Below are 26,839 nucleotides of genomic sequence, written 5' to 3'. Positions count from 1 at the left end.
TCCGATCATTGCATTCACCCAAACACAATTCCCTCTCATGGAAGTACACTAGGGACGTGCGGCTTGAGAGGATTAATCCCATTTCCTTGGTGTATAGAACTTGTGAGTCATCGCCACTACTTGTTTGAGCAGTATTAAGTGTAAGCATCTTAGTTGTATCTATTCACCCACACTGAAGTTTTTATATAAGATTCAAATATGCCTGATTAACATAAGAAAACCCAGTGCATATTTGTAGAGCAGGTGCAAGCAATGTCTCATCTCTTCCTGAACAAAAGGTTAATACATTCCCACAAGTGACTTAATCCAACCTTATTGCTAAAAATGATATGATTGTAAATGGATATAAATGAAAGTTTAAAAGCTTCAAGTAATGCACTGTAATTATTAGTTAATACTCAAAAAGAGCAGGAAGTTTTAAGAAAGAAATGTTACACCACTAACTACCAATAACTAATTTGCACACACTGCATTAATTTTAATAATTAATTATGCTGTAAAATTTAAGCTTAAGTACATACATCACGTGCAATGTAGGAGTGTGATGTAACAAGATCTGCAGCTCATATTTTGACTTGTAGATTTAAAAATCTAAGTGAATTGAAAGTAAATGTAAACCCAGAGGATTTAAGTTTTATGATTCAAGTTTTCCTATTGAAAAGGGAAAAGAGTAACTTGGTAGAATATGAATGGTACTCATAGTTCCAAATTAATTTTATGAATTTTATTACCTCCGTTAAAATTTGTTTGAGTATTTCTGCAGTGGTGGCCCCAGTGGTCACGTCACAAGAGAAGGCTGGATGGGTGTGCAAGGAAGCTACCAAGGACCACCAGTAATTAATGACCAGCTGCTGTTTTTAACCAGCTTGTGGAGAGCTGGGAGGTGCAGTAATAGTTATCAGTATTGTTGTGCTGCTGTTTATCGTACATTTACTAAGAGGAGGTTGAAGAAACTTTTTCTGGTAACCTGGGTTTTGTTAATCTTTAAGTGTGTTGGCTGAGCATTTATTACCTTTTGTGTGTTGATCTGGAAGACAGGAATTGCATTTTAATTTTTCAATGGGAATTTTTTGTTCAGCTGAATTTTGCTCTGGTTTTTGATTATTTTTTCTCTGTTCTTCTTAGAAACAAAGTCTGCACATTTTTAAATTATTTCCAAAAGAAATTTTCAGTTGAATAGATCTGATTTCAGGAAGTGTTGAATAGAGCTAGAAATTTTAACGTGAGAGTTCTCTCAAGGTTTTGCTAGCTCTTCTTTTTTGCTGCAATTGTTCCAAGACAGTTTTGGGCATTTGTGAATGTGGGAAAAATTTTGGTAGCACTGCAGATTGGCATAGTTTTTCAGAAGAAAAGAGAAGCTATGAAAAAAATATGATAAGGTACTCCAGCCAGGCTTTGAGCAGATATAAAATCATGCTGAAGCTTATCCTACTTTTCATGCATAATGCAGTATGTATATGTGCACAAATATATAAAAGCCTGCCTCTTCTAAAAGATTTCATTTAGTTGTGCTTTTATTCATAAGGGTTTCTTCTTATGACAGGAGCTAGTTATGCTGATTTATTTAGCCTTTAAACCATCTTGGCATTAACATCTAAGTATGCTTACAGTCCACAAAGAATCTATTAGGCAAGAAAGTTGGGTCATTCTTATTTGATTGCTAAAGTGAAACAACGATTACAGGGCAAGAAGGCCAAGTGTGTAAGGCACTGGCTAAAGAGTTCAAAACCTAAAGGGTTTTAAACCCCTAAAGAGTTAGTTGCTGGATTGTAATTTATAAAACCTAAAGGGTTTTAAACCCCTAAAGAGTTAGTTGCTGGATTGTAATTTCTAAAGAAGTATACAATATTGGCTTACTTTGAACAATAGTACAAAGATTCTCTCTCAATTAGCATAATTTCTACAAATGCTTGAATTGCATAATAAAAAATAAATGTAATTGCCTGCACTGAAAGTTGTTTGATTGGATATTGGTAAAAAGATATTTTTTTGAGCAACCTGGTCTAGTGGGAGGCGTCCCTGCTCACAGCAGGGGAGTTGGAACTTAAGGTCCCTTGCAACTCTAACCATTCTATGATTCTATATTAAATTACAGAGAACCCAATGATTGAATTCAAGAATAATAAAAAGGCACGCTTTGTTAATTACAACCTGTATTCAACATTCTTTTCTGTACTAATTTTAAGCAATACTATGTAACTATTTGTAATTCATTTTCAGTCTTAGCATTTTAGTTCTAGGGCTCACTGAAGATTCCTTGTTCTCAGCTGCCAGAGCAACCTGAGGATTCCCCACGTACCAGAAATTTTCTGGGTAAGATAGAATTGATTATCTAATTTTCTTCTGCTGTGTTTTCTTCTGAAGAAAGAGTGGAACACTGGTATACTGCTAAGCTCACCTTTGTAATATGTTTCCTGTAGCAGAAAGTAACTTCCAGTTAAGAAACAGTCCCTCAGTTTAAGAAACAAACAAACAACTCCACAAAAACTAAACAAACACACAGTGTAACCCTTTGCCCTGCTTATATTAAATGCAGCTCTGGGAGTGGTTGAGCTCTGTTAACAAGTTGCACAGAAAAATTGTAGAACCTCCATCTTTGAAAACTTTCAGAACTTGACCGGACAAGGCCCTGAGTAACCTGATAGAACTTTTAAGCAGCAGTGCTTTGATGAGGAGGTTGAATTAAATTACACCCAGCCATCCCTTCAGCAGGAATCTCTCCATTAGGAGTAAAATTAGTCAAGTATATTAATTTTTTGAATTGTGGAAACAGGTATAGATCCATTGAAATGTGGCTTAGAAGAACTTGTTTTCTTAAGCACAGGCAATAGCTCCTTGGGGGTTTTCTTTCAGGGTTTCTTTATGAAAAATACATTCTTGAGTTCTTCCAGTAAGAATCACTGGAAATGATGAGCAGCACAGACCGGTTATTCAGAGAGGTGCCAGTCAAGAGCAGCCAGTGTTGGCGGTACAGAGTTCAGCGGGTGCCTGCTGCCCCCTTCCGGCCATTCCCGTGTTAGAGAACAGCCATTTCCATCCCGTTCTGCTGCACTAGTTTTCGGGTGGGGAAAGAACCCTAAGAGGAAAGATATTATTCAGGAGATAGTCGGTGAACGTTTTTGTATATCAGTAAAGGATTTCTGTCGGTTTTGAAATGCACAGTAATGCAATTATCTCAGTAAGACAAACCATACTTCAAGTTAAGTTTTCAGCTGTCAGATTCAATAGTCACAACTGAGGAAAAAAAAGATCTTAAAGCAAAGGCTGAATACTGGGCTGTGAAAAACCTGGAAACCAATTCAAGCATTCAGGGTGTATTTATATAGTTTTGGTTAAATGATTCCAACTCAGTGATTCAGTTCTTCATACACAAAATTAATTACAGCCTGTCTCTCCTTTATCTTTCTTTTACAACGGGAAAAACTTCTGTAGCGCCATCAAGGCCAGACTGGGAAGTCTTCTGTATTTCAGCCATGGATGGGGGATGACACAACTGGATTTCATATCCCTGAATACACCTGTGTGTACATGCAGTATTGTGTACATACATGTATGTATCTGTGTGTATATACGTGTGTTCAACAGCTCCCTCATCTCAGCTGAAATTAAGTACTCTTTAAAAAGAACAAACAACAGCTTGATGAAAGTGTAGACCCAGGTGGTACAGCAACAAGGACAACTGTAAATAGAAAATCCTATCATCTCATAAAGTTAATATTTTGTGTTTGAGATGTAAGGAGGTATTTTTTTAGCTTGCTTGAGAAGGTTTCTTAAAATAGATGAAAAGATTTAAAAGCAGATTATTTTATGCATTGAGTGTTCTTGAGAAATTATGCTTCCGAAAAGTTGCATTGTATCCATCTCCCACTAACACAACCTGCTGAGATAACAGCAAATATAAATAACAGGCTTTCATATAGTGATATTGCTTTATTATTTTCTCACGCACAATTTAAGCAAAATGGTTAAGGAGGAACAGTGATACAGACTTGATGGTTCACTTCATTCCATATACCTCATAACATAAAGGTTCCCAAAAAATAAAACTTACATTTTTTTAAAGAATGTATCAGTATTTTTTCAAAACTGAAATAGTTATTGTCCACGGTGAATCTGAATTTTCAAGGCTTCTAACTGAAGCTCTCAAATACATACACTGTATTCTATTTCCTGTCTGTATTCATTTTGCTGCTAATAGTTTTTTAAAAAAAAAAAAAAAGGAAAGTAAAGAAAAGAAGTCTCCATTTTTCACACCACAGATTCTCAGCACACCAAGGAAAAACTCAACATCATCCTTGAAGTTAAGTCACTCAGATATGCACGTGAACAGGAAGAGCCTTCTGTCACATTATACATCCATTGAAATGTAGTGCAGTTCATCACTGAGGTATGTTGAGGTTTGCGTTTGTCAGCTTCTGTGTTTGTTTGTTTTTAACCCTATAAATTTGGGTTTATCATCCCCATTCCTTGGCACTCAATGATGTAGGTATCTTTACTAGGATCTTCCTCTTCTGATTTTGTCACAGTAAATTTGGCCTAAAACAGGATGAGAAATATATCACTAATTAAGTTATAACATACGTAAGTTTAAATATTCCATATCTGTTGTCCAATAATCATATTGCCATGTGTTTATGTATATTATAGCTCTGATTTAATAAAAAAGCATTTAAATAAAGGTGGTAAAAGTATCTAACCATTCTAAAGGCATTTAACTCTAAAGCACGTTCACTTTCTACAGATAAACTCCCATATAAATATTGTAGTAATTATTTTGTCAGTGCTTGTCCTCCACAATCAAGTTCAGTTCACAATGCCTGCTAATCTTCGTGTTTCCTAGTTACTGGATGACAATTGACACATAAAACTTCCTGAAGTTTTGGACTCACCTTTGTTAGCTGCTCTGCAAAGTGTATAGCCGTTTGAGTATGAAGCGTAATTGGTCCACTTTTCACTCTAGACACCCCCTTTGCTAGCGCCATAAAAATGATCAGCTGAAAGGGAGGGAAAGGAAATTGTTAAGTAACCCTACAGATACTAGTAACTTATTGATATTTAAAAAAAAAAAATAAAATTAAGGAAAACCATACAAAATATCTGTAGATGTAAAAATGTGGTCTGCCAAGTTTCATAAAAGCTCATGGTGCTGAGTGGTAAGAGTGATCCAAGGCTCAAGGAGCTTGGAAATGACCACTGTAATGCCTATTACACAAGTGCTGCTACTTTTCCACAGTGGAGTTTGGCACTGCATTTCTGTTACTACATTTAACTTTGCTCTCCTTCACCCTCTTGTCTCGAAATTCCCCTGAGTCATGTCAGACTCCAGATTGCTAGATTACTTTCGTGTGGGGAGAAAAACTCAGGAAGAGGCTTTTTTAATTACAACACTTTCTGATCACATATTCACCAGACAGATATTAAAAAAAATCTGGTTCGACTTACACACATCACCATGACAAATACTCTGTAGAGCATCACGTAACTCTGAGTGGTTCCCATACACACTGAATCTAGCTGTGGCATGTTTCCACCAATTATACTGTGCATACTTTGGAAAAAGCAGGATGAGTCCAAGACCCAAATACCTCCTTTGATACTACATAATAGTAATGTGTGGGCAGGTGTTTACGGCTAAGAGGTAATGTCATCCTATCTAGAGCAGCCCAAGATTCTTATCAGGCTGCATTAGTGAAAATAAGATAGTGGATGGTAGAAGATGTTAATTCGCAAATGAAATTAGGCAAGCAAGGCAACCGGGAACACCTCCTACATATTCTGTTCTCTAATAGCTTCACTTAGTATCATTCTTCATATGTAACCAGGGACCTGTTTTTAGTCCACTACATGGAGTGCCAAACAGAAGCAAATTCCTACCTGTTTCTTCCATACCTGCTAAGATTTGCAGGAAGGGAAAATTTAAGAATGTTAATGCAAAGTCAGGAGCATCTGGGATTCCTAAGAACGTATGTAATTTGCTAATCTTTGCAATGTTATGACCATACCCAGAAACCTCCTAAAACTTCTAGTTAACAACTAATTAGGTAAAGCCAGTGGAGGTGAAATCTGTATCTCATTCTTTTCCTTGTACAGATTTATATTCCTTACAAGTAATATATAGATGCATGTTCTTGGTACTTCAACTTCATGTAAACCCATACAGGAGCCTTACTTGGTCTTGCAGAGAATCATCCACAGTTCCACCATGTTTAAGATTCCTAAGCAGTATCTCAGCTGCTTCAATACCAACTTTGTCAGAATTCTTTCCTAACAGAGAAATTGAGGAGATTAGGATGCTGCCAATTATTATTTAACATTTTAAAAATACAGAAGTAAAAAGAAGTAAAAAAAAAAAATAAATCAAGAAATGATCAACTTTTAAAACCTTATTCCATGCTCTTGCCTCAAATGTCTGCTTAAAAAAATCCTCCCATCTTATGATGACATACAGTTCTTATTTCCTAAGCAGTGGGAAGCAAGTAGCCCCACATACATTCAGAGAAACATTTTATTCAAACCACTTAAAACCAAAATCACTTCTGTTCCTTTTAATCTAGGTACACATGTTGATTCAGTGCTGAACAAAAACTTCATAGGTAAACCAGGTAGGCTGTATGTTCTTAAGTCCAGAAACATTTTCAACTCAGTGATCAAGTTTAGTAATTTTGTAACCTTTGTAACTAGGCAGAAGTAGCTTAGAAATACAAAGTGTAAGATTTAATTTACTACATTTAAAATCTGCTTATTTCCAGTCCTTTATTACTAAACAATATACATTTAAAATTGCAACACTCAAAGCATCAGATCTCTGAACAAATTATACTTCAGATTCCTGTTTGTTAATAGTACATGAAGTTAAATCTGGAAGAGGTATACTTTATACAACTCTCACCTCTCTTGCCAAGTGATGACCCAGCTAATAAACAACCTGTTGAAGTCTCTGCAACAATGCTAGGCAGAAAAAACAGATCAATATATTAAGAACAAAACCACTCACATTACACTTTACTTATCAAATATGTAACCAAGATCTAGCTAATCAACCAGCCAGGTTACAGGTATCAATAGAAAGTTTGGGCTTGTCTTACATTATTCCACTTCCAGTCCCAAAGGCTTGATCATCAGGTTCTCGAACAGGCTGAATGTTAATGTAAAGATCTCTGATTTCTTTTCTGATGCATCTCACTGCTGCTGCTGACATGTCTTTTGCCAGCTAACAAGGTAAGAGGTAAAAAACATTAAGTTATGTAATTACAGTAATACTTTTTTCTCCTAAGTCTAATTATTACAGTGGGTCCCTGAATATAGGGGCTACTTGAACTAGAAAAAGAAAAGATTGGTGTAGAACCCCTGAACAAGCACTGAACACCATCTCTTCTGAGAATTTTCCCACAAAATTAAGGTAATATTAAACACCGAATAAACGACAATTACAATGATGTATCTAGAAGCTTCCATATCAATAGAAATTCAAGAACTCTTTCCATTCATAGGGAGAAAGATTTAATTTTAGTCTTGATTATCTCAAGAGATTAGATTGTAAACCCCCCCCCCCAATTATTATGTACAGGATATACTCTATAATATATAAAATAACAAATTTAAATTGCAAGCAGGTGGGGGCAGATGAAGCTTATCCCATCCTTGTGATCTAACTATAGCCAATATTCATGGATTTGGTGATCTTAAGACCAAAACCAGCAGTCCACAGCTTTTCAAAAAGTAGCTCAGTTTCTTCTCTTCCTTCCTCTATTAATTCCTAGTCTGTGTGTGAGAAGGGGCCTTGAGGAGATCCCACCACTCATTTTCTGTAAACACAGACAGGATAGGAATAATAGAAAGAAGGGGGCTACGAAGAAGCAAATATCTCTGTTTTATCTTTGGCTAAACCTACCCTTAACTTGTTCCGTCTAATACCCTTAGCAATGGTTGAAAAGTTTGATGTAGTCTGACCTTTGCCTATTACAGTGCACCACAGTTTACCCATAAACATCTGAATGAGGGTCATGATTTCAGATTTACAATAATCCATGTAAACATAAATAATATGTAAATCAGATATAAGATACCCTCAATATATGCTGAAGACTTTTTAACAGTCATATGAAAGATATCAAGGATACCATTCTCATTTTCTGCTTTAGCTGCTACCATTTTCCTGTGCCATAAATGCATTTCAGAAACATCCAAAATTCTATTCTACGCTCTGAATAATTGAAACCATTTAATAAGGATACTTAGTTTGTATGTGAAAGACTGCAGAATACATGAACAATAGAGATATGTTAGGCAGGTTACATACAGATATATGAAGTTGGATACTACCAGAGTTATTACTGGCACTTACTTTTATAGGCAGTGCTCCAGCAACAAACGCTCTTCCATATATCTTTGTCACGGTGCCACGTTCTGTTAAGTTTATTGGGCTCAGCTCTTTGACTGGTGACATCTGGACTACAACTTCACCACCTCCCTGAGGATAGTAGCCCCTATTTAGATACAGTAATCAGATATAAATAAGTGCAAAAATTACAAGGAATGCAAGAAAAGAGCCAGAAGGCTCTGCATATATTTCATTATACATTTTTATGTTTTCTGTCACTGAACATAAGAATTTTGTTGATGCGTGCCGTAGAAATCCTTGTAATAGAATTATGTTCTCTGTATCACCTCATAGGACACATCTTATTAACTACCTAACACCAATATAAGAAAAAGCTCAGTAAGGGAGTGCCTGTTCAGCATGTGCTTCCCTCGGAGACAGCCCATGGGAAACATTAAACAGCAGCTGAAGACTCAGCAATGAAACAAGACAGGAAAGAACCACACCACATTCATCATATGGTGACACTACACACAGAGGCCACTAATGCAGGTTAGTTCATGTATTATGAATTCATCCCTCAGCTTGATTCGGGGCACCTCGTGTGTGTGCCTCTGTGCTCACACTACTGGTTCAGGAAGACCTGCCTCTGATACATGTCTCCATAACTCACCTTTTTTTTATATCACAATTAAATGTGAAATTGAACTTTTCAACTATTGGCTTGAAAACCTGAAAAACAAGCATACATAAAAACATAGGGTAAATAAATTTTTGCATTTATAATTTCCTACAATTTTAGGCAGTCTTCCAAAAAAGAGAGTTCAACACAAAAATTTCAGTTACGTTATTAAAAAAACCACGCAAACAGGTAGCCAGTCTCATCCATGCAGCTTGTTTGATGTTCCTCATATTTCATTCTGAATGACACTTTGTGTAAAAGGATTTTCTTATGGAAAGAGGGAGAGACATTCTTAATAATTCGCAGCACTTCTAGGATAAAGAATATATTTTAAGTGACATTTTCTTTAGTAATTAAAAGCAAACAGACTAGTTTTGTTTCAGGCAGTTCCATGAAACACTGGTTGCTCTCTACATACAGGACACCAGTCGCATAATATGCCTGTGCCTAATTCCATAATTACAAATAAACTTGCAGTAAGAGCAACAGAAATACAGTAGTAACATTGCATATATATGTATGAAAGATGCACCAAGCCAAAGGATTTTTCCCCTACCATGACTGTGTAGTCTATCTGAGGAGCCATCTCAGCATTAGTCCCACCTTTTAAATGAAGTTCTGATGGGGAAGCGGCAAACAGCACACAGGGCATTGCCACCTGCATCAGTAGACACACACTCCTAAAAACAATTATAAGACACTCAAATGTTGTGCAGTCATAATCCATAGAATTCCACAGAATCATTACATATCAAAGGCTAATTACTTTCCACAGCATTTACATAAGTATTTGATTTTGAACATTACCTAAAAAGTAAACTTAAAAATTACTCTAAAATTAGTCATTTAAGACTTCATGTCCTAAATATGAAGGTTTTTGTTTCACAATAATTGCATTTTTAATACTCCTGTTCGAAATAAAAGTAATGTAGCTTACTCGGTGTACTGTGGGACTGTGAAAACTGTAGGTTTAGCTAGCAGATGATAAAAGCTGAAAAGGCTTAGGCAGCAATTTTAATATTTTAACACTTACTAACTAAAAAAAAATTTTAAAAACTACAAAATTTCTTAGAAGCTGGTCAGCAGCCCACACAAGAAAATACAGGGGCACAGAAAATATGCCTTTACAGATAAGATTCCCCTATCATTGAATTTCTCCACATTTCATAGATAATAAAAAAACTTCATAAATTTTTTCAAAAGTAAGTTTGTTCAGCAAAACAAAAAAGTTATCTCGCAGGGCTTTCAAACATCATTTTCAATTGTGAAAACAACAGTCACCGCTGAACTGAAGAAAACATGGGTTTGTTTACTTAAATAGCTTCCAAATGTTTGTGAACCATACTGTTTCTCTCTTCTTTTTTTTTTTTTTTTTTTTTTTGTCTTGTCTTAATTACTAATTCTGCTGCATTTTTGCTTACTCAAAAATATGTGTTAATTAAAAGACATCATCTTGGTTGTTTATGCTACTGAAGCTCAGAAAAATATTTCTTTTGAATTAAAGGAAACTTTAACTTACGCCTAACCTAGCTTACGCTTCCAAACAACTGTTCACAGCAGCCTTCCAGAGCTAAACCCATTTACTTGATTTTGCAACAGATTCTAAGAACAAAGGACCCAAGACAGAAATCTGGGATAGAAGAAACACAAGCACAAAGAACCATGGATAGAATATGTTCCCCTTTCCAGAAGACTAGTATCGCATGTTGTACCATTACGTGAGTAAAATCTGAAAATTTACTTTATTATATGATGAAGATTATTTCAGATATCATGGATTTGAGATACTTATCTAATTTGATGTATTTGACCTGATGTGTAATGTACTAACATGAGAAAACAGTGGATAAAGTTTTAAATACATGGGTAGCTGGTTTTTGCTTAACATTAAGTAAGTTGAACAGTTGATTATATATCCAATTTTAAAACTATTACACTTGCATGTACTTTATTCATACATATCCTGCCTACACTAAAGGCTCTTTGATCACATATATCTGGCTCAGGAAGCAGAGATTTTGGCTCATTACCCACGTATTAATGTTACTTTTTTCCCCTCTGCTCTTTTGTGATAATTTTAAAATTACCAAGACATCATCTGACATAATTTTAAAGTTACCAAAAGCAGTTAAGAGCAGTTATTGGTCAGTCATTATCTGTGTACAAAGACATACCCTGCTGTTTTTGTATCTGCTATGTGGGTTCCACCTTTGATCTTCCCAGGAGTGAAGGTTATTTCTGTTGAGCCAATTTCTCCGCCTTCCAGCTTCCCCTCACATAGATCCCGAATGATCTCCAATCCAGACAGATGCTGAGGCCTTGGAGTGACAATACAAAGTTAAATATATGTTCAAGTAGACTACATACTCATGTTGCATTAAAAGAACTACTAAACACCAACTAATAAATACAATTGCAAGTTTCAGATCAAACAAAGATCAGAAATTCAGTCTGGCTCCTTCTGGAGTGTGTCCAGAGCAACAAAGCTGTTGAGGGGTCTAGAGTACAAGTCTTTTGAGGAGTGACTGAGGGAACTGGGGTTGTTGAGTCTGGAGAAATGGAGGCTGAGGGGAGACCTTATCACTCTCTTTAACTACCTGAAAGGTCGTAGTGAGGGTGGGGATCGGTCTCTTCTCCAAAGTAACAGGCAATAGGACAAAAGGAAATGGCCTCAAGTTGCACCAGGGGAGGTTTAGGTTGGATATTAGGAAAAAGTTCTTCACTGAAAGGGTTATCAAGCATTGGAACAGGCTGCCCAGGGAAGTGGTTGAATCACCATCCCTGGAGGTATTTAAAAGATGGGTAGACATGGTGCTGAAGGACATGCCTTAGTGGTGGTTCTGGCAGTGTTAGGTTGATGGTTGGACTCAATGATCTCAATGATCAACCTCAACAACTCTATGATTCTGCGACTCTACAGTACTTCTCCCAAGTTTGCAGGAACCAAAGGAGCAGCATTCAGGGCATCCTGGAATTTGCAGGATTCTGGTGTGATTTCAGCAATGGGGTAATGATGGCAATATATAATTGGAGCCCAGCCAGTAGCTGGTTGCCAGAGCCACAGAGAGCTAGCAGGATTGCTGTGCTTGCGTTTCCACGCCTCTGAGAAATTTAAACAGGAAAGAAACGAACTGTTCTTAACACTATGCACTCGGTGAACCACATTGTGCTGAGGCATTACATGACCTCAGCTGTACTTCATGTTTCATACCCTGCAGTCTCCTCAGCACTTCTGAATACGTTTCGGACGCTCCCCCTGACAGGAGGCGACCGGGGCAGTGCCCTCACTTGCCCCGGCACCCGGCCGGGGCCCGGGGCGCGAACGGCGCTGAAAGGAGCGGGCGAAGGCTCCGAACCCCCCCGCCGGGAGACCGCCCGCTTGATACCCCTAGCTTTCAGACACAGGCGGGATTTTCTGACGAAAAGGCCCTCCTAAAGCAATGGAAATACACATAGTTTGTTCTTGGAAGCCTTTCAGACCGAAGCAAGCCGAGAGGCCCGCACAGCTACCCGCACACGCCGCAACGCGACCCCCCCCGCGCAGGGGACAGCCGCCGGGCGAGGGCCGCGGGGAGGCGGGAAGGGGCCGTTACCTGAGGCCGGGCTGGCTCCTCCCGGCGCGGATCCGGCGCACCCGCAGCGGCAGGCCCAGCAGGCAGCTCAGGGCCGTGGACACTCGCAAGATCTGCCCGCCCTGCACGGAGAAACGGCGCTCGTCAGGCACTTCCCGCCCGGCCGCCCGCTACCAGTCCGCCCGTCACCGCTCCCCGGGGCGAGATAGTGCGAGCCCGGCCCGCCGCCGATGCTCACCCCCTCCATGATGCCGCCGTCTATCTCCACCCTGTCCCCGTCCATGACTGGCGACGAGCAGACCCGCCTCTCACAGAGGCCCCCGCCGCGCCGATGGGATCCCGGCGGAGCCCTGCAGACGGCGAGCTCCCGGAGAAGCAGCCCCCCGGGCCCGCGAACGCTTAGCGACGGCAGCGCGCCCAAGATGCTCTCCGGTGGCGGCGGAGCCCCAAGGCGCCGGTGCCGGTGCCTAGGCCGGGCGGCGGGGCTGGAGCAGGCGCAGAACGGAGCCACCTCCCCGGCAGGGGCGGCCCCGCCGCTCGAGGAGCAGCCGCCGGGTCCCAGCGCCCGGGCAGCCGCGCAGCGAGCGGGGGGAGCCTCCTTCTCCCCGTGTTAACGGCCACGTCCCGGCACAGGGCAGCGCTGCGGCGGCTCGGCGTCCCGGAGGAGGCAGTGTCATTCCCCTGTCCCGAGTAAGGGGACACACTAGGCCGGAGCGGTGACAAAGGCGGCACCCCGCGACCAAGCGTCGGCTGGGTGGGCAGCCCCGCGGGCACAGCTCTGCCCAGCGCACCCGGTGCCGCCGCTGGGGCCCGGAGGAGAGCGGCCGGACTCCTGCCGTCGCGGCTACAAGCGAGCCGTTTTCCCCAAAAGCGAGATCGCTAAACGAAGCACGGAGAGACACAGGTGTGTCGGCCTGGCAGCCACGGTCAGGACTTTATTACAGGTGCACCGGGAGAGGCCGGGCCCTTCGCGCTGCCCTGCACGCCGCTTCGGCCAAGGGACGCCGCGCTCCCTCCGCCGCCACTCCCGGCTCCAGGAACCTCCGTGAGGCGCTCGGGACAGGTGACACCCTCCCGTTACTATCCGTGGGCGTCTGACGGCTTCGAGGCGCCGCCTGCGCTCCTCAGGGGGCGGACCGGGACCAGCCGGCTACTCCCCACCGACCGCCCCGCGCTTCGGGCCCCCTCCGCCGCCGCCCCCCTCGCTGGCCCGGGCCCAGGGTGGCCGCCCGCCGCCTGGTTGGCTGCGGTTGGCGTGGCTGCCCTCCGGTTGGCTGCTGGGTGGGAGGTGTGCGGGGCCCCCGGGCGGCCTCTTCCCGGAGTAAGATGGCGGCCGTGACCGCTCTGAGGAGCAGCTACCGGACTGCGGGGCGCCTGGTAAGGGGAGCAAGGGGACCCTGCGGGTGGTGGTGCGCCCGGTTAGCTGGTGAGGGGGTGGACAACGCGCGGCCGTCTTCGCCTCGGCGGCATCTTGAAGCCCCGTTGCTTCCTTCCAGCCGGGAGCGGGCGGCAGACCCTCGGAGCAAGCACGGCACGCTCGCAGACTTGCCGCCTCCCTCCAGCCCTCCCGGCCGCCGCCTCCCCCGTGCCGGCGGGCGGGCAGTGCTCGAGCTGCCCTCCCCGCCTCCCCTCAGCCCGCCCGGCCGCTGCCCCACAGGTGACCGCGGCCCGTCAGCCGGCAGAGCCCGGCCCCGCACACCCGGGGGTCAGGGCGCTCCTGAGGGGCCCCACAACGCTTCCTCCGCCCCACGCTACTGCCCCGTCAGTGTCTTCCCCGTTGCCCATCTTTCCCGTGAAGGAGAGGTGTGCCTCCTGTCATAAGCCACCGGCATCCTTCCCTGCCGTTAATTCCGTACCCATCCGATTCATTGCACCGCCCGTACCTTCCTGCCACCGCCCCGGCATCGGCCCCCTTTGCGCGCCGTGCCTGCGCGGGGACGGAGAGGGGAAACCTATTTCTTTGACTCTCGAGCCTTGATAGCAGGAAATTAAGTAGTTGAGATACCATGCTCCAAGAAGTGAATCTGCTTGATGGCCTTTTAGGATGCATGTAATCTTGTGAGCATACATCGTCATGAAGACTTACTTCATGCTTTTCTTCTGCCTTCTTCCATTTATAGTCTTCCTGCTGTAGGGAAGAGTGGTGATGTCCAGTTGTCTCTGCTGTTTCATTGAATGTCAGGAAAAGAAATATCTTTTTGTAAGATAACACAAGTGAAACAAAATTAAGGATCAGTTCTAAATTCTCTTACTAATTTTTGATTGTAATCATTCATATGGTATTTTAAAAGCCTAGTAGTGAGAATTTTTTTCAGTGATATTTTTGTAATTATCTAGATTTAGGCTATATACAAGTCATTTTACTAATTAAGAATATTGAAAATGGCAGCTTCTTTTTAGTTTTCTTTCTAACTTAACCATCTACTCTTAAATCCAGAGAGGGAGAGTCTGGTAAGATGAAAATGCTCATCTTATCTATGTGCATGCTGAACTATAGAATTGGCTATTTATAGTGTGTGTCCTGCAAGCACATTTTAAATGTTGCTAGATACTAATTCTTGTGAACCAGTGATAAGATCCAAGAAATAATGTTTATTATAATATTAAGGACCTTTTTTTAAATATTCTCAATGTTTTTGCAAACACTTTGGCTAGCAAGAGGAAGCAGGACAAAGTAGTGGTGGTTGTCTGTCAGGGCTGTAGGTTGTGAAGAAGAAAAGAAAGGATCCTGGGTGTCTTTGTGTTAAATGGTAAGGAAATAACAGTTACCTGGACACTAGGATGTGGTGCCAGTTATTTAGGTGAGGAATAATGCCTGACTGAAACAGCTACCAAGGACATTGTTTTTGTTTTGCATGCGTATTCTGTATCTCCAAGTATATAGTTGCCTATATTCTAAACCAATGTAAGTAAATGTTGGTTAAAATGACTCAATGGGACAGCAAGTCAAAAGAGTTCTATAGAGGAGTATCCTTTAATGTGAAGTCATTGCCTTTGAGCAAAAACTATTTCATTTGACTTTGAAATTCAGTGTTACTTCATCAGGTGACCAGTTGCCTGCAGGCTGCATAAAAACATTTTGTTCCACAGCCAGCAATTTTAGGATCAGTGGTGATTTTGTAAAGCACAATAGGCTTCTTTTTAAGGAAACAATCAAAACTGAACAGGGGCAAGACAGTTGTTTCCCAAATAGCATACAGTTCCTGTGTTGTCTTGGTTTGAACCACAAGACATAGTCCATCAGATGTCAGTGGCTGATGTGTCCTCAGTATCAGTGGGGGACTGGAGTGGGTCCTCAGTTTCTTCTCCCCTCAGGAACTCCAGGCTTTGCAGACTTGCACAGGAAAGGCATTATCTTACCAGGGGAATTATCACTTTAAATTGTCATATAGCGTAATAGTGGTGATGTAAGCGTAATAGCTAGAAATGTGCTTCTTGGTTTTTTTTTGTTACGGTATTTCTCCAGACATCAAGGTATGTAGGTAGGTAAACTATGGATATTAAAACTAATTTTATCTTTTGTATGCTTTTGTTATGTCCTTATTGGGCATTACACAGAAAATAGTATTATGGTGATTAAATACTGACATTAATAAGCATAGCCTCTTTGTTTCATGGATTTTCTTTTTTCCCATTGTTAGAAAGGAACAATGTTCTATGAAGAGATTGGGTACTGTATTACTGCTTTAACATACTAGCATACCAGGTTTTTTGTAGAGAAAGTGCAGAACTGCAAACCAAAAAGATTCCATTTTTAAAAAAATGCTGTAGTTTTGAATTATTCTTACAAATATAATTTGAAACAGCATTGAAACTCTTCTGTAACAAAACCAGTCTGTTTTTTTGGCAGTGACATTACTAACTCACTACCTGCATTGGTTACCAAATGTTAAAAACACATGGAAAGCATTATGAAACTTCACATTTAGAAATAGTTCAGAGATTTGATGTGCTCCTTGTGATCATCTTCACAGGTAAATATTGAATGTTTTCCATGTAGGGTCATAAAAAGAGAAAAGAGTTTTATTGTAAGTTCGGGACAAATAGATCTCGTTAGACAAAAAATTGTAACCATGGACTCAAGTGGGAAGAAAAACAGAATTAAAAATAGGAGAAAATAGGCTTGTGAAGATCTACGTCATATACCAAATTTTGAATTGAATGAGAATTTTAAATATGTTCATAAAATAAGATTTGTCATTGCTTAAAATTACCATTCAACCTTATTTTTTAATAGGGAAAATTGTTTGGAGGACTGATGAAAAGTTTGCTTACTATGGAAATTAGAAAAATACTTATTCTATATCAGTAGATATAATCTTAGTAGCAGGCAGCTGATAACTAACTCAGTATAAATTTGTTGTATCCTTTATTGCATATTGTGTTGTATTAATATTTGTTCCTGAAAGAAAGGTGATATTAAATATAACTTGCAACGCTAGATTAAATAATATGGAAAATACGTACATCATCAGTTCGGAATTGTACAGTTTTCTGAATAATCTACTTTTTAAAAGTGTAATATAAAATCAAATAGTTGAACAGTTTGGGGGGTGGGGAGGGCAATCAGGAAGTTTCATATTCTCTGTAATTATTGAAAGGATTTTTTTTAAAAAAAAGAAGTTAAAATGAACTTTCCCATGCAGGTGTGCTGTTTTCTGGCTCCTCTAAGAAGATAATTTCTAAATTTTACAGTTTTGAGCTACTTGAGGTACATTGTAGCACCTGAATTTTTTTCATATCTCTAAATTAATTAGAGATAGTATCTACAGATAAATTGTTATTTTTATTAATTTTACAGCACTCTAAGACAACATAACACCAGAATTACATTAGATTTAAGAAATCTTACTAAATAAAAAAGGGTCTGAACTAACTTCTGTTGAGATTAATGATAAAATGCCTGTTTATGTCAATGCAAGTGCTACTGGCTTTGCTTTTGACCAAAATCATGACTGATTACATGATGCTTTAAAGCTTAAGGTTTTGTCTGAAGAAACTTTCAGAAAATTCCATTGACCCTTTAAGTTGATTTCTGGATAAATGTAACCATGAAAGAAAACCATCTCACACTCAGTTCTTAAAAAATGTCATTAAAGTTGATGTGAAATGATATTTACTTGAAGATGCTTGCCTCCTATACATTAACAGAAATAAATGGGCAACTGCCTGTGCCCCCTGGCATGAATTCCCTTTCCAATTAGTACTTCTGATCAACCTTTGATTGGAATAAGAACTGGCAAAGAAAAATATGCTGATCTTTCCTGCAGTGTAGAGAACCCTTCCAGCATCCATTCTGGATAAGAATATTTCAGATGGCTGATGTAGTTGATATTATGTATGCTTTTTTGTGTGTGTGTCCTGATTAAACTAATTGCTTAGAGAAACAATAGCAAGTATGAATCTCTTATCAGATCTTGTCATGATTTTTGTTAATTGGTTATGTTATTGTGGCTTTGATCTCCCCATGTGTTGTGTTAGTGAAAGAAGTTAAAGACCTGGCAAAGCTTATGCTGATTTAATGGTTATTGTACATTCAGTATGTATTCAGTATAACTGTGTTTCTGTAAGAACTTCTCTTATATAAACTAGAATTAAACTATTTTAGTATTACTATTGCATCAAGAATATTAAAAGAGCTCTACTTTCTTTGGTCCATTGTATTAACACTTGAGACTTTTCTCCCCCAGGTTTGCATTCACCGTGTTAGATCGTCCAGCGGCATTCGCTTTATAAAATCAAAATATGTGTGCGTGTTTGACAAATCTGCCCTCAAGTTTAGTCATCAACAGCGATTATTCAGAACATCTGCTGGTAATCTTTTTCATAATAAAACAATTTATTTTATTTTGCTATTTTATGAGTGTTACGTTAGCAGTTTGTCTGTAACTGGTGTGTAGACTATTTTTGATGCATTCAGATTTTTTTGTTGGATATATTTAGTATTAAACATGCTGTATTTCCTTATTGTCTGTTTTAAGTTTCATGTGGCCAAATTGTCCAGTTTAAGCTATCTGACATTGGAGAAGGGATTACGGAGGTGACTGTAAAAGAATGGTAAGCTCTACTTTCTTAGAAATACACTAAGAAATCAGCAAGTAGTTTAACAGCTGTATTATCAGTTATTTATCTGAGAAAATGTTTTCTGGGTTACTAGTGAAGTTTTTTAAGTTTCATTTTCCACATTTTAAAACCTTGTATGTACTGAGCTTTACATTTTGTTTACTTGCAATCTGGTTTATTTGGGAGTGGGCAAAGTGGAAGGAATGGGATGCCCTAACTGCACCTGTATATAGGGCTTCCCTTCAGCGATTAATGTTTTTAGAGTGCAGGAGCCTGGCTTTTATTATACTTACTTAGGCTGGGCTTCAGAAACAAACGGCTATTCTGTGGAATCCACATAATGTTATCCTATACCCACTCTCTATTGACTTTAGTAAAAGATGTCAATATTTAAATTGTTTGTAAAAAGCCAATGATGAATGAATGGATTAAGCAAAATCAAAGTGTACAGTGAAGGAAGGCATGTTGAAATGTCTTGTGCTTTGCACAAATAGGTGAAAATACTTCTTTCTGCATAGAAGACAATTTCCCCCTTTCAATTTCCTTTCTGAAACTGGTCATGTATTGATCCTGGCAATTTGAAACTAAGAACTTCCTTAGGTTCAGACTAAGCTGGGCTCATTCTTATTTTTAGATAGTTTATAATCTGTCAAGAAAACTCTGCTTTACTAAAGTAATAGTAAAAATATATGTGTGGTGATATTCTAAGTCATTGTGCCTTTTCACACAACAAAGGGTTCTGGAGCAGTCAGGCAAAAGATATATAGCAAATGTTTCCACTATGTAGAATTTCTCTTCTTATCTGGAATGTGTTTTCATGTTGTGGGGATGTACATAACTGAACTAATCAAAAGAATACACAGCATGGATTTTTACACTTAACATGTTTTATACTACCCTGTGTCTTTTCTCTTAGGTATATAAAAGAAGGTGACAGTGTGTCTCAGTTTGATAGCATCTGTGAAGTACAAAGCGATAAAGCTTCTGTTACTATTACCAGTCGTTATGATGGCATCATCAGAAAACTCCATTACAATGTAGATGATATTGCTTTTGTTGGAAAACCATTAGTGGACATTGAAATCGATGCTTCAAAAGGTATTGTAAGTCCTTTTTTGCCTTACATATTTTTTTTGTTGTCATAAAACCATCAGTGATAGAGGAGTTTACTTCTTTGTCTTAAAAATCTTAAAACTAATTTTTTCCCCCCTTTTTAAAGTCAACAAAACTAAGGAGAAAAAGCTGTGATACTTTATTAGGATTTAAACTCTCAAAAGCCAGATGTTTCCTATTGAAAACTTAGCTTAAGCAGCAGTTGTTAGCATGGTATGTTCCTGTCCACAGTAGCTCAAAGTCAACAATAAAAACTTCAGCTGTCACAGAATGACAGCATGGTTGAGGTTAGAATTTAACAAATGCTTATAATGTAGTAAAGTTGAAATTTTTCTTTTTGTTTGCAGGTGTTTCGCCAGAAGAAGATGTTGTTGAAACACCTCCTATGTCTCACGAAGAGCACACTCACCAAGAGATAAAAGGTCACAAAACATTAGCAACCCCTGCAGTTCGTCGTCTGGCCATGGAGAACAATGTGAGTTTGCTGGGTCAGGTCCTGCTGTGGTTTATCCATCTTTTCTATAGCTGTTTGACTGACTAGGAGAACACTGATCTAGAGGAAAGTGCAGGGAGAAGTGACTTGTTTTCAATACGTTTAACATGTATAAAAACTATTGTAAAGATGGTGGTTAGGAAAAGAATTACTGGGCTTAAAATGCAGCTAGGATGCTTTAGGATGGAGATTAAGAAACCCTTTTTGAATAAAAATAATAAAGTGTCATAATAGATTCCTGGGATAGAAAAAGGAGGAGGTTAAAATGGAATCTCAGCTTTAGCAACCTTGTTCTGTTTTTCAGATTTGTATTAGAGCAGAAGATGTACTAGGCGATCTTTTAAGCACTTTTCTAATTTTTAAATTTTTTTTTCAAGTGAATATGCCATTGATTTTGAAAGCTTGTAGTACATTTTTAGGAGAAAAATAAAGGGAAAATTAAGTGGCAAATCACTTTCCTCAATTTAGTATTTCATTATTGATCCTGTGAGGGAATTTAGAGGTAAGTAGTATTCATAGCTCCTCCTTAAAGTATGCAGTCAGACTCCTAGTGGGCCTTCCAGATGATTTAAACAATGTTGAGTACTTAATAAATCACAGAAAGGGAAAGAAAGCTGTAGGTATGTTAGATCAGTAACTGGAATAATTTTTAACCGTAGCTCACAATATAGGATATTTTTATATTGCTGTAAAACAAAAGCGTCATAGCTTTTTATGTGCTTTTCAGATTAAATTGAGTGAAGTTGTTGGAACAGGGAAAGATAACAGAATTCTTAAAGAAGACATACTCAATTACTTGGCCAAACAAACAGGAGCTATTTTACCTCCATCACCGAAGGCTGAAATTATTCCACCTTTGCCAAAATCAGAGACTGTGCCAGCTGCTCCAAAGGACAGAGCACGCAAAATTCCTGTGCCTGTTTCCAGACCCATGGTGTTTTCAGGAAAGGACAAAACGGAACCTGTAACAGGTAAATGATGAAATATAAAAACTTGAGACCACGTTCACAGTAGACGACCAGTAAATATTACTCAGTGAACAGTTGATTCCTTTTGATGGGAGTGTGCTTCATGTTATTGTCATGCGAGTGAGCAATAGGAAAACATGCTGTATAAGAAGTATATAAGAAATAATACTTGCGTGAAAGTATTATTTTATGAAATAATATTTTATGAAATTGTTCATGCTTGGATTGGATAAAGTTGGGCTGCAAGTTGCACTTGCTCATTTTTAATCCAAGGAATTCTGACACACATGTGAATTTGTCGTACTATGAGTCATTATGCAATTATTGGCAAAGTGCAGTCTATTTAAGGGATTATCAGTGCTGAGTAATAGTGTACTTCAGCATTCACACTTGTTTTGGGGACGAGTGCAATAAAAGGCACTTAGGTAAGAAAAAGCACATTAAGAGAGGAAGATTATAGGTTTTGCTTGCCTTTCAGGCAATGTTCATTTGGAGAGGCTGAAAAGAGTAGTGCAGATTACTTACTGTATTAGGATTTCATATACACACATACGTAGGAGAGACGTGCAATAATATAATCTGAAATATTACAATTGTAAAAATTGAGTTGCATGTGCTGAATAACCGTTGATCCTAAAGTGAGCTTTACCCTGTCCTTTTTTTGTTGTTGGGGTTTTTTTGTGTAATTTTTTAAATGGAAACAAATAATTGAAATTTCACCATAACCTCCCAGAAGCTCATTTTGTTGGTTTAAGAAGTCCATGAATATTTTCTAGGTTTTCACAAGGCAATGGTAAAGACTATGAGTGCAGCCCTGAAGATACCCCACTTCGGTTATTGTGATGAGATTGATTTGACTCAGCTTGTCCAGCTGCGAGAAGAGCTGAAACCTCTAGCACAAGTTCGTGGAGTTAAGCTTTCCTTTATGCCTTTCTTCATAAAGGTGAGATGTGCAGCAGAACACTGTATGGACTGCTTATGCAGATTTTGCCTAAATCTGATCAATGATTGTTGTAAGTTTGGAGCACCTCTATCAACTGAGTAATTACAGGTCACAAGAAAAGTCTCAATTTTTCTTGTTTATTGCACCACTTAGGAATTTATTGCTGGAATTGTAGTTAGAGTGATTGTATAAGCTGTCCTAAGTGGAGAGCTGAGAATTGTTGCCGAGTCTTACAACTTTTGTCTTGGGATATTTGATTTGAATTGTGGAACAGAAATAACAAATGCCGATTCAGCTTCAATTATACTTGGGAAAGGGATTGTCATTTTTTGTATGTTTATCTGATTTATATTTGTGTTTTGGAAGTTGTATTTTTCTCCTGCTATCCCTCAGAGGACAGAGTATCAACAGACAAGTTTAAGAGAGTTCAAGCCAAATTTGATTCCACTGAGGAAGTCCATATAGTTATTAATCTAAATTGTCTCCCACTGTTCCTTTCTTTCCATGCAGCTGTCTGGTTATAAAATATATTGGGATATTTGATTTGAATTGTGGAACAGAAATAACAAATGCCGATTCAGCTTCAATTATACTTGGGAAAGGGATTGTCATTTTTTGTATGTTTATCTGATTTATATTTGTGTTTTGGAAGTTGTATTTTTCTCCTGCTATCCCTCAGAGGACAGAGTATCAACAGACAAGTTTAAGAGAGTTCAAGCCAAATTTGATTCCACTGAGGAAGTCCATATAGTTATTAATCTAAATTGTCTCCCACTGTTCCTTTCTTTCCATGCAGCTGTTTGGTTATAAAATATAAAAATCTATCTTCTTTTTTTTTTTTTTTTCTTTTCTATTTAACAGGCAGCCTCTCTGGGATTATTGCAGTATCCCATTCTCAATGCCTCTTTGGATGAAAGCTGTCAAAATGTCACATATAAGGTTTGTAAACTGCTGATAAAAGTTGTGAACAGAAAACCTAAGCTAACAGCTAACAAGGGCTTTTAAGAATGTCTGAGCTCATTGTAAGAACCAAACTTGTGGTGTGCTGGAAAATAATTCGTGTCCAAATTCTGAGATTGGATTTGATGTATTATTGATCTCATTCCGGTAGTTTGTTTAATGAGAATCACTTTGTTATTCAGGCTTGCCTTAAAAATGCATATTAATATAATGATTTCCTATTTTTTACCTGGAGATGTGCCAAGCATTTAAAATTAGAACATTTAAAATTTAATACAGTAATTTTTAGTAATGGCACAGTGGTTCCACTATTCCAATGCTCAATCCTTATGTATTAAAGTTGTATTTTAAACTCAGTTTTGATAAAAATTGAATTTTCATACAAGATGCTGAGTTGATGCTTGCATGCAGCAAGTGTCTGTTTTCCTAAGTGATGTGTACATACTCCTTGCAGCACAAACTTCTTTTGTGCTGTTATATCAGTATCTCTCTGATGAATCTTTATATACTCTTTACAGCAAATGAAAGGCAACTCAGTTTCCTTTTTTTTAAAAAAATGTTAGTGTTTTCTTTAAAATCTGGTAGTTATGTTGTATTGCGCATATAATTATCCTAACCTGAGATGTTTTCAGTGTGAAATTGATTTCAGGATTCTGTATTTCCTGGATGTGAAACTGCCAAAATCAATTTGCATTTTGCAGATGTAGAAAGCTAATATTTATAAACTTACATCTCCTTCTACCCTCGAAGTTGTACAGAGGAGTTGCTTACTGCAGACAGCACTTTCTACAGTAGAAAGACATATAAAGAATACATTTTTCAAGTGTTTTCTCATGTAAAGTATGTTTTATATTGACTGCTTATGTTAATGTCCGGTTAATGAAACTCGTTGCAGGCTTCGCACAACATTGGAGTTGCTATGGACACAGAGCAAGGTTTAATTGTCCCAAATGTGAAAAATGTTCAAGTCTGTAGTGTGTTTGAGATTGCTTCTGAATTAAATCGCCTACAGTCCTTGGGCTCTGCAGGCCAACTGGGAACTAATGACCTCACTGGGGGAACATTCACACTTTCAAATATTGGCACAGTAAGTACAGGAAAAATGAGAACTTACATCTGAAAACTGCTTCTGAAATGAATACCTTGGTGAAGTTTAACATGCAATGAACAAAACCTGTAGTAATTAATACAAGGCAATCTACTTTTTAAAAAAAATAATTATCTGTTAACTAATACCCTCAGCTTTTTCTCTTCTAGATTGGTGGCACTTACGCCAAACCAGTGATACTACCTCCTGAAGTAGCCATTGGAGCACTTGGAAAGATACAGGTATATTAAATTTATCTCAGTGATGTGAGTGTTTAACTCCAGCTAACTAAGGTCATCTGTAATGGAAATGAAATGTGGAGTGTCCCTTTGTTTTGTTTTTCTTATATAAACGTATTTCCTCTTTACATTACAGAAACTGCATAGCTTGTGATTGAAAAGTTTTGTGATGTTTTTAGATGACTCTGCAGAAACACCAAATGTTTAAATAGAAGCCTCTTCTGTCAAAGGTTCAGATTTTGTTTCTAGAATCCTGTTATATTTCACTCAGATCTACGTTTGGCCTTCTAGTTATTAAGAAACAATGTGAATATATTTTTACAAGTTTGGCAACATGGCAACAGCATTTTTGTTATCTTTAATGGGAGAACTTGACACTAAAAAAGTATTCTGATAATGAAGTATAATTTCATGAGCCATATAGCTGAATCTATACAGAGCTCTGAGTGGTGAAGGCAGTTTCATGTTTTCTGAATGTCAGGGTCTACTTCTCTAATGTAGAGATTTGAGATCAATGCTGGAAATGAAATTAGTATTAATTTAAAATACTTTTTCTATGTTCTTCCTATGAGCCTTTTGTTTAGGGAATGCATCAAGGAAACAATTACTTTGAGCACTAACAGTGCAATAAACTATTCAGGGAGAAACTTTTATGTCAAGAAAAGTTTTCACTACTTCAGTATTTCCATGATGGTGGAAACAGGATGTAACTGTTTATTATGTAGGTGCAATATGTTCTAATCCACAGCACAAACAATAATGGGAAGATCTTTATTTTTTGAATGGCACTGCTGCTGCCTGTCTAATTTAGCAAAATGTTTACATTTAGATTAAGAAATCAACAATAAAAAATTAAAGATTTGTTGTTGAAAGTATTTAATACTTCTGTTTTTTTCCTTCCTCTGATTTTTAGGTTCTCCCTCGGTTTAATGGAAAAGGTGAAGTATTTAAAGCACAGATAATGAATGTGAGTTGGTCAGCTGATCACCGCATCATCGATGGAGCTACAATGGCCCGGTTTTCTAACCTGTGGAAATCTTACTTGGAGAACCCTGCTTCAATGCTGCTAGACCTTAAATAAAGGAAACCATGGCTAAAATAAGCCTTTAAACTTTGGATTAGACTGAACAATTACAAAAGCTAGCTCTGCTAGCATGTGCCCTTTGCTACTCACATTATATAATAGTTTTATGTGGTTAAAAGTTAACAGCTGCTATCAGTCTATCAATTATTTGTTACTTCTTTTAATTAGTAGTGCTGTAATTACTTCTACAGCAGACTGTCAAACTAATAGGTCATGGCGCGACTTCTGAATGTGGTGATGGAATGTCTTTATTTTGCCTTTTATAATTCATGCGGTTGTGAGGCTGGTGTGACTGAATGACACCGATCTACATCTGCAGTATTTGTAATCTGATTAACCTGTTTTGAAGGGAAATACTCATCATTCTTCCTTGTTGGAAATGCAAACTTATTTTAACAAATAATATCCAAATTCCCAAAAGAAGTTATGCAATAATCATACACAAATAAAATGCCTTTTATGTTTCTGCTCTAAGATGTCCAGAGAGCTTTTTGTTGTTTAACAGAGTAAACCTCTCAAGTCTTTTGCTAGTCCACTTTTTCCTGGCAATTTTACTTGCACAGGTACTCTTTATTGAATTATAAATGAAGAGGCCATATTTATTCAAATGCTTACTGATAACATTTATTGATAACTATCAGGGCCTTGATACTCTATAGAATATAGTGTACTTTTGTCGGCTGTAAGTAGTTACAGTCCTTAAATACTATCCAGTTATTTCTGTTTCTTATAGAAAGCATCTGTCTGTTTAAAAGGAAAAAAAAATAAAGGAAAAAAGGAGGATCTCATTTGTTATTCTGTCATTAGGTAAGCCTGACAGTAAGCAGAATGTTTTTTAAAAGCTTGCATAGTATTACTGATGTTCGGATACTACAATTTGACAGATTAATCAGATACAACAATGAATTAACAATCAGCATTAAAAAAGTACTATGTGAGATACAGACTTTTTAAGCTCGATTATGAGGCACAAATGAATAGGTTCAAGTTAATGCCTTCAGAACAGACAACAGTTATGTAGCTTTAAGGTAAACTAAACGATGATGAAGATTACACTGGTTATTTAACAGGAGATATGAAGAAAACCTTCTAGAAATGTAAGTTGCAAACAGACACAAGAAAAGAGAGTTATACGGCCTTAAAAATTAATTTGTGAGACATAAAATGGACATTTTCTCCTTTCTTAGATATATCAAAAGCTGAGCATTTTCCAAAATCGTAGACCAAAGCTGTCTGTTGCATTTAGTTATGAAGATGCAGGACAGAAGCTGCCAAAGGTAGAATCTCTGCTATGTTTGTTGCTGAGACTGAGCAA

At 38.5% G+C, this 26,839-nt stretch overlaps 2 protein-coding genes across 3 annotated transcripts; one reads left to right on the top strand and one right to left on the bottom strand.

The window, feature by feature from the left end:
• Positions 1 to 3,910: 3,910 nt before the first annotated feature.
• Positions 3,911 to 13,142, bottom strand: RTCA (RNA 3'-terminal phosphate cyclase). Its single transcript, XM_014939069.1, has 11 exons — positions 12,813 to 13,142; positions 12,596 to 12,696; positions 11,177 to 11,320; positions 9,559 to 9,682; positions 8,994 to 9,052; positions 8,345 to 8,486; positions 7,086 to 7,210; positions 6,890 to 6,948; positions 6,170 to 6,264; positions 4,890 to 4,994; positions 3,911 to 4,536 (listed from the first exon to the last, which is right to left on the bottom strand). The coding sequence occupies exons 1-11, from the start codon at positions 12,855 to 12,857 to the stop codon at positions 4,438 to 4,440; spliced, it is 1,098 nt and encodes a 365-aa protein (XP_014794555.1). The 5' UTR covers positions 12,858 to 13,142; the 3' UTR covers positions 3,911 to 4,437.
• Positions 13,143 to 13,527: 385 nt separating this feature from the next.
• Positions 13,528 to 26,312, top strand: DBT (dihydrolipoamide branched chain transacylase E2). 2 transcript variants are annotated; one of them, XM_014939064.1, is made up of 12 exons: positions 14,288 to 16,548; positions 17,221 to 17,285; positions 18,265 to 18,388; positions 18,556 to 18,631; positions 19,554 to 19,735; positions 20,098 to 20,225; positions 20,971 to 21,214; positions 21,988 to 22,154; positions 23,016 to 23,093; positions 24,010 to 24,201; positions 24,372 to 24,443; positions 25,354 to 26,312. In XM_014939064.1, the coding sequence occupies exons 1-12, from the start codon at positions 16,461 to 16,463 to the stop codon at positions 25,519 to 25,521; spliced, it is 1,584 nt and encodes a 527-aa protein (XP_014794550.1). In that variant the 5' UTR covers positions 14,288 to 16,460; the 3' UTR covers positions 25,522 to 26,312. The 2 variants fall into 2 exon arrangements, with proteins under 2 accessions (XP_014794551.1, XP_014794550.1); XM_014939065.1 differs by lacking the exons at positions 14,288 to 16,548; positions 17,221 to 17,285 and adding an exon at positions 13,528 to 13,951.
• Positions 26,313 to 26,839: the final 527 nt, after the last annotated feature.

Source organism: Calidris pugnax, unplaced genomic scaffold (assembly GCF_001431845.1).
Source record: "Calidris pugnax isolate Ruff unplaced genomic scaffold, ASM143184v1 scaffold18, whole genome shotgun sequence".
In the NCBI taxonomy this organism is placed as follows: Eukaryota; Metazoa; Chordata; class Aves; order Charadriiformes; family Scolopacidae; genus Calidris; species Calidris pugnax.
This window is presented reverse-complemented; position numbering and strand designations above follow the sequence as displayed.

Excerpts from the sequence above, each read along its gene's own strand:
- RTCA (XM_014939069.1), bottom strand. The coding sequence starts at position 12,857 with ATGGACGGGGACAGGGTGGAGATAGACGGCGGCATCATGGAGGGG. Across the intron at positions 12,697-12,812 it reads ACGGCGGCATCATGGAGGGG|GGCGGGCAGATCTTGCGAGT; the intron begins GTGAGCATCGGC and ends TTCTCCGTGCAG. Across the intron at positions 8,487-8,993 it reads AATTGTGATATAAAAAAAAG|GGGCTACTATCCTCAGGGAG; the intron begins GTGAGTTATGGA and ends GTATCTAAATAG.
- DBT (XM_014939064.1), top strand. The coding sequence starts at position 16,461 with ATGTTAAAAACACATGGAAAGCATTATGAAACTTCACATTTAGAAATA. Across the intron at positions 17,286-18,264 it reads ACAGTTTTGAGCTACTTGAG|GTTTGCATTCACCGTGTTAG; the intron begins GTACATTGTAGC and ends TTTCTCCCCCAG. Across the intron at positions 18,389-18,555 it reads ATTATTCAGAACATCTGCTG|TTTCATGTGGCCAAATTGTC; the intron begins GTAATCTTTTTC and ends GTCTGTTTTAAG.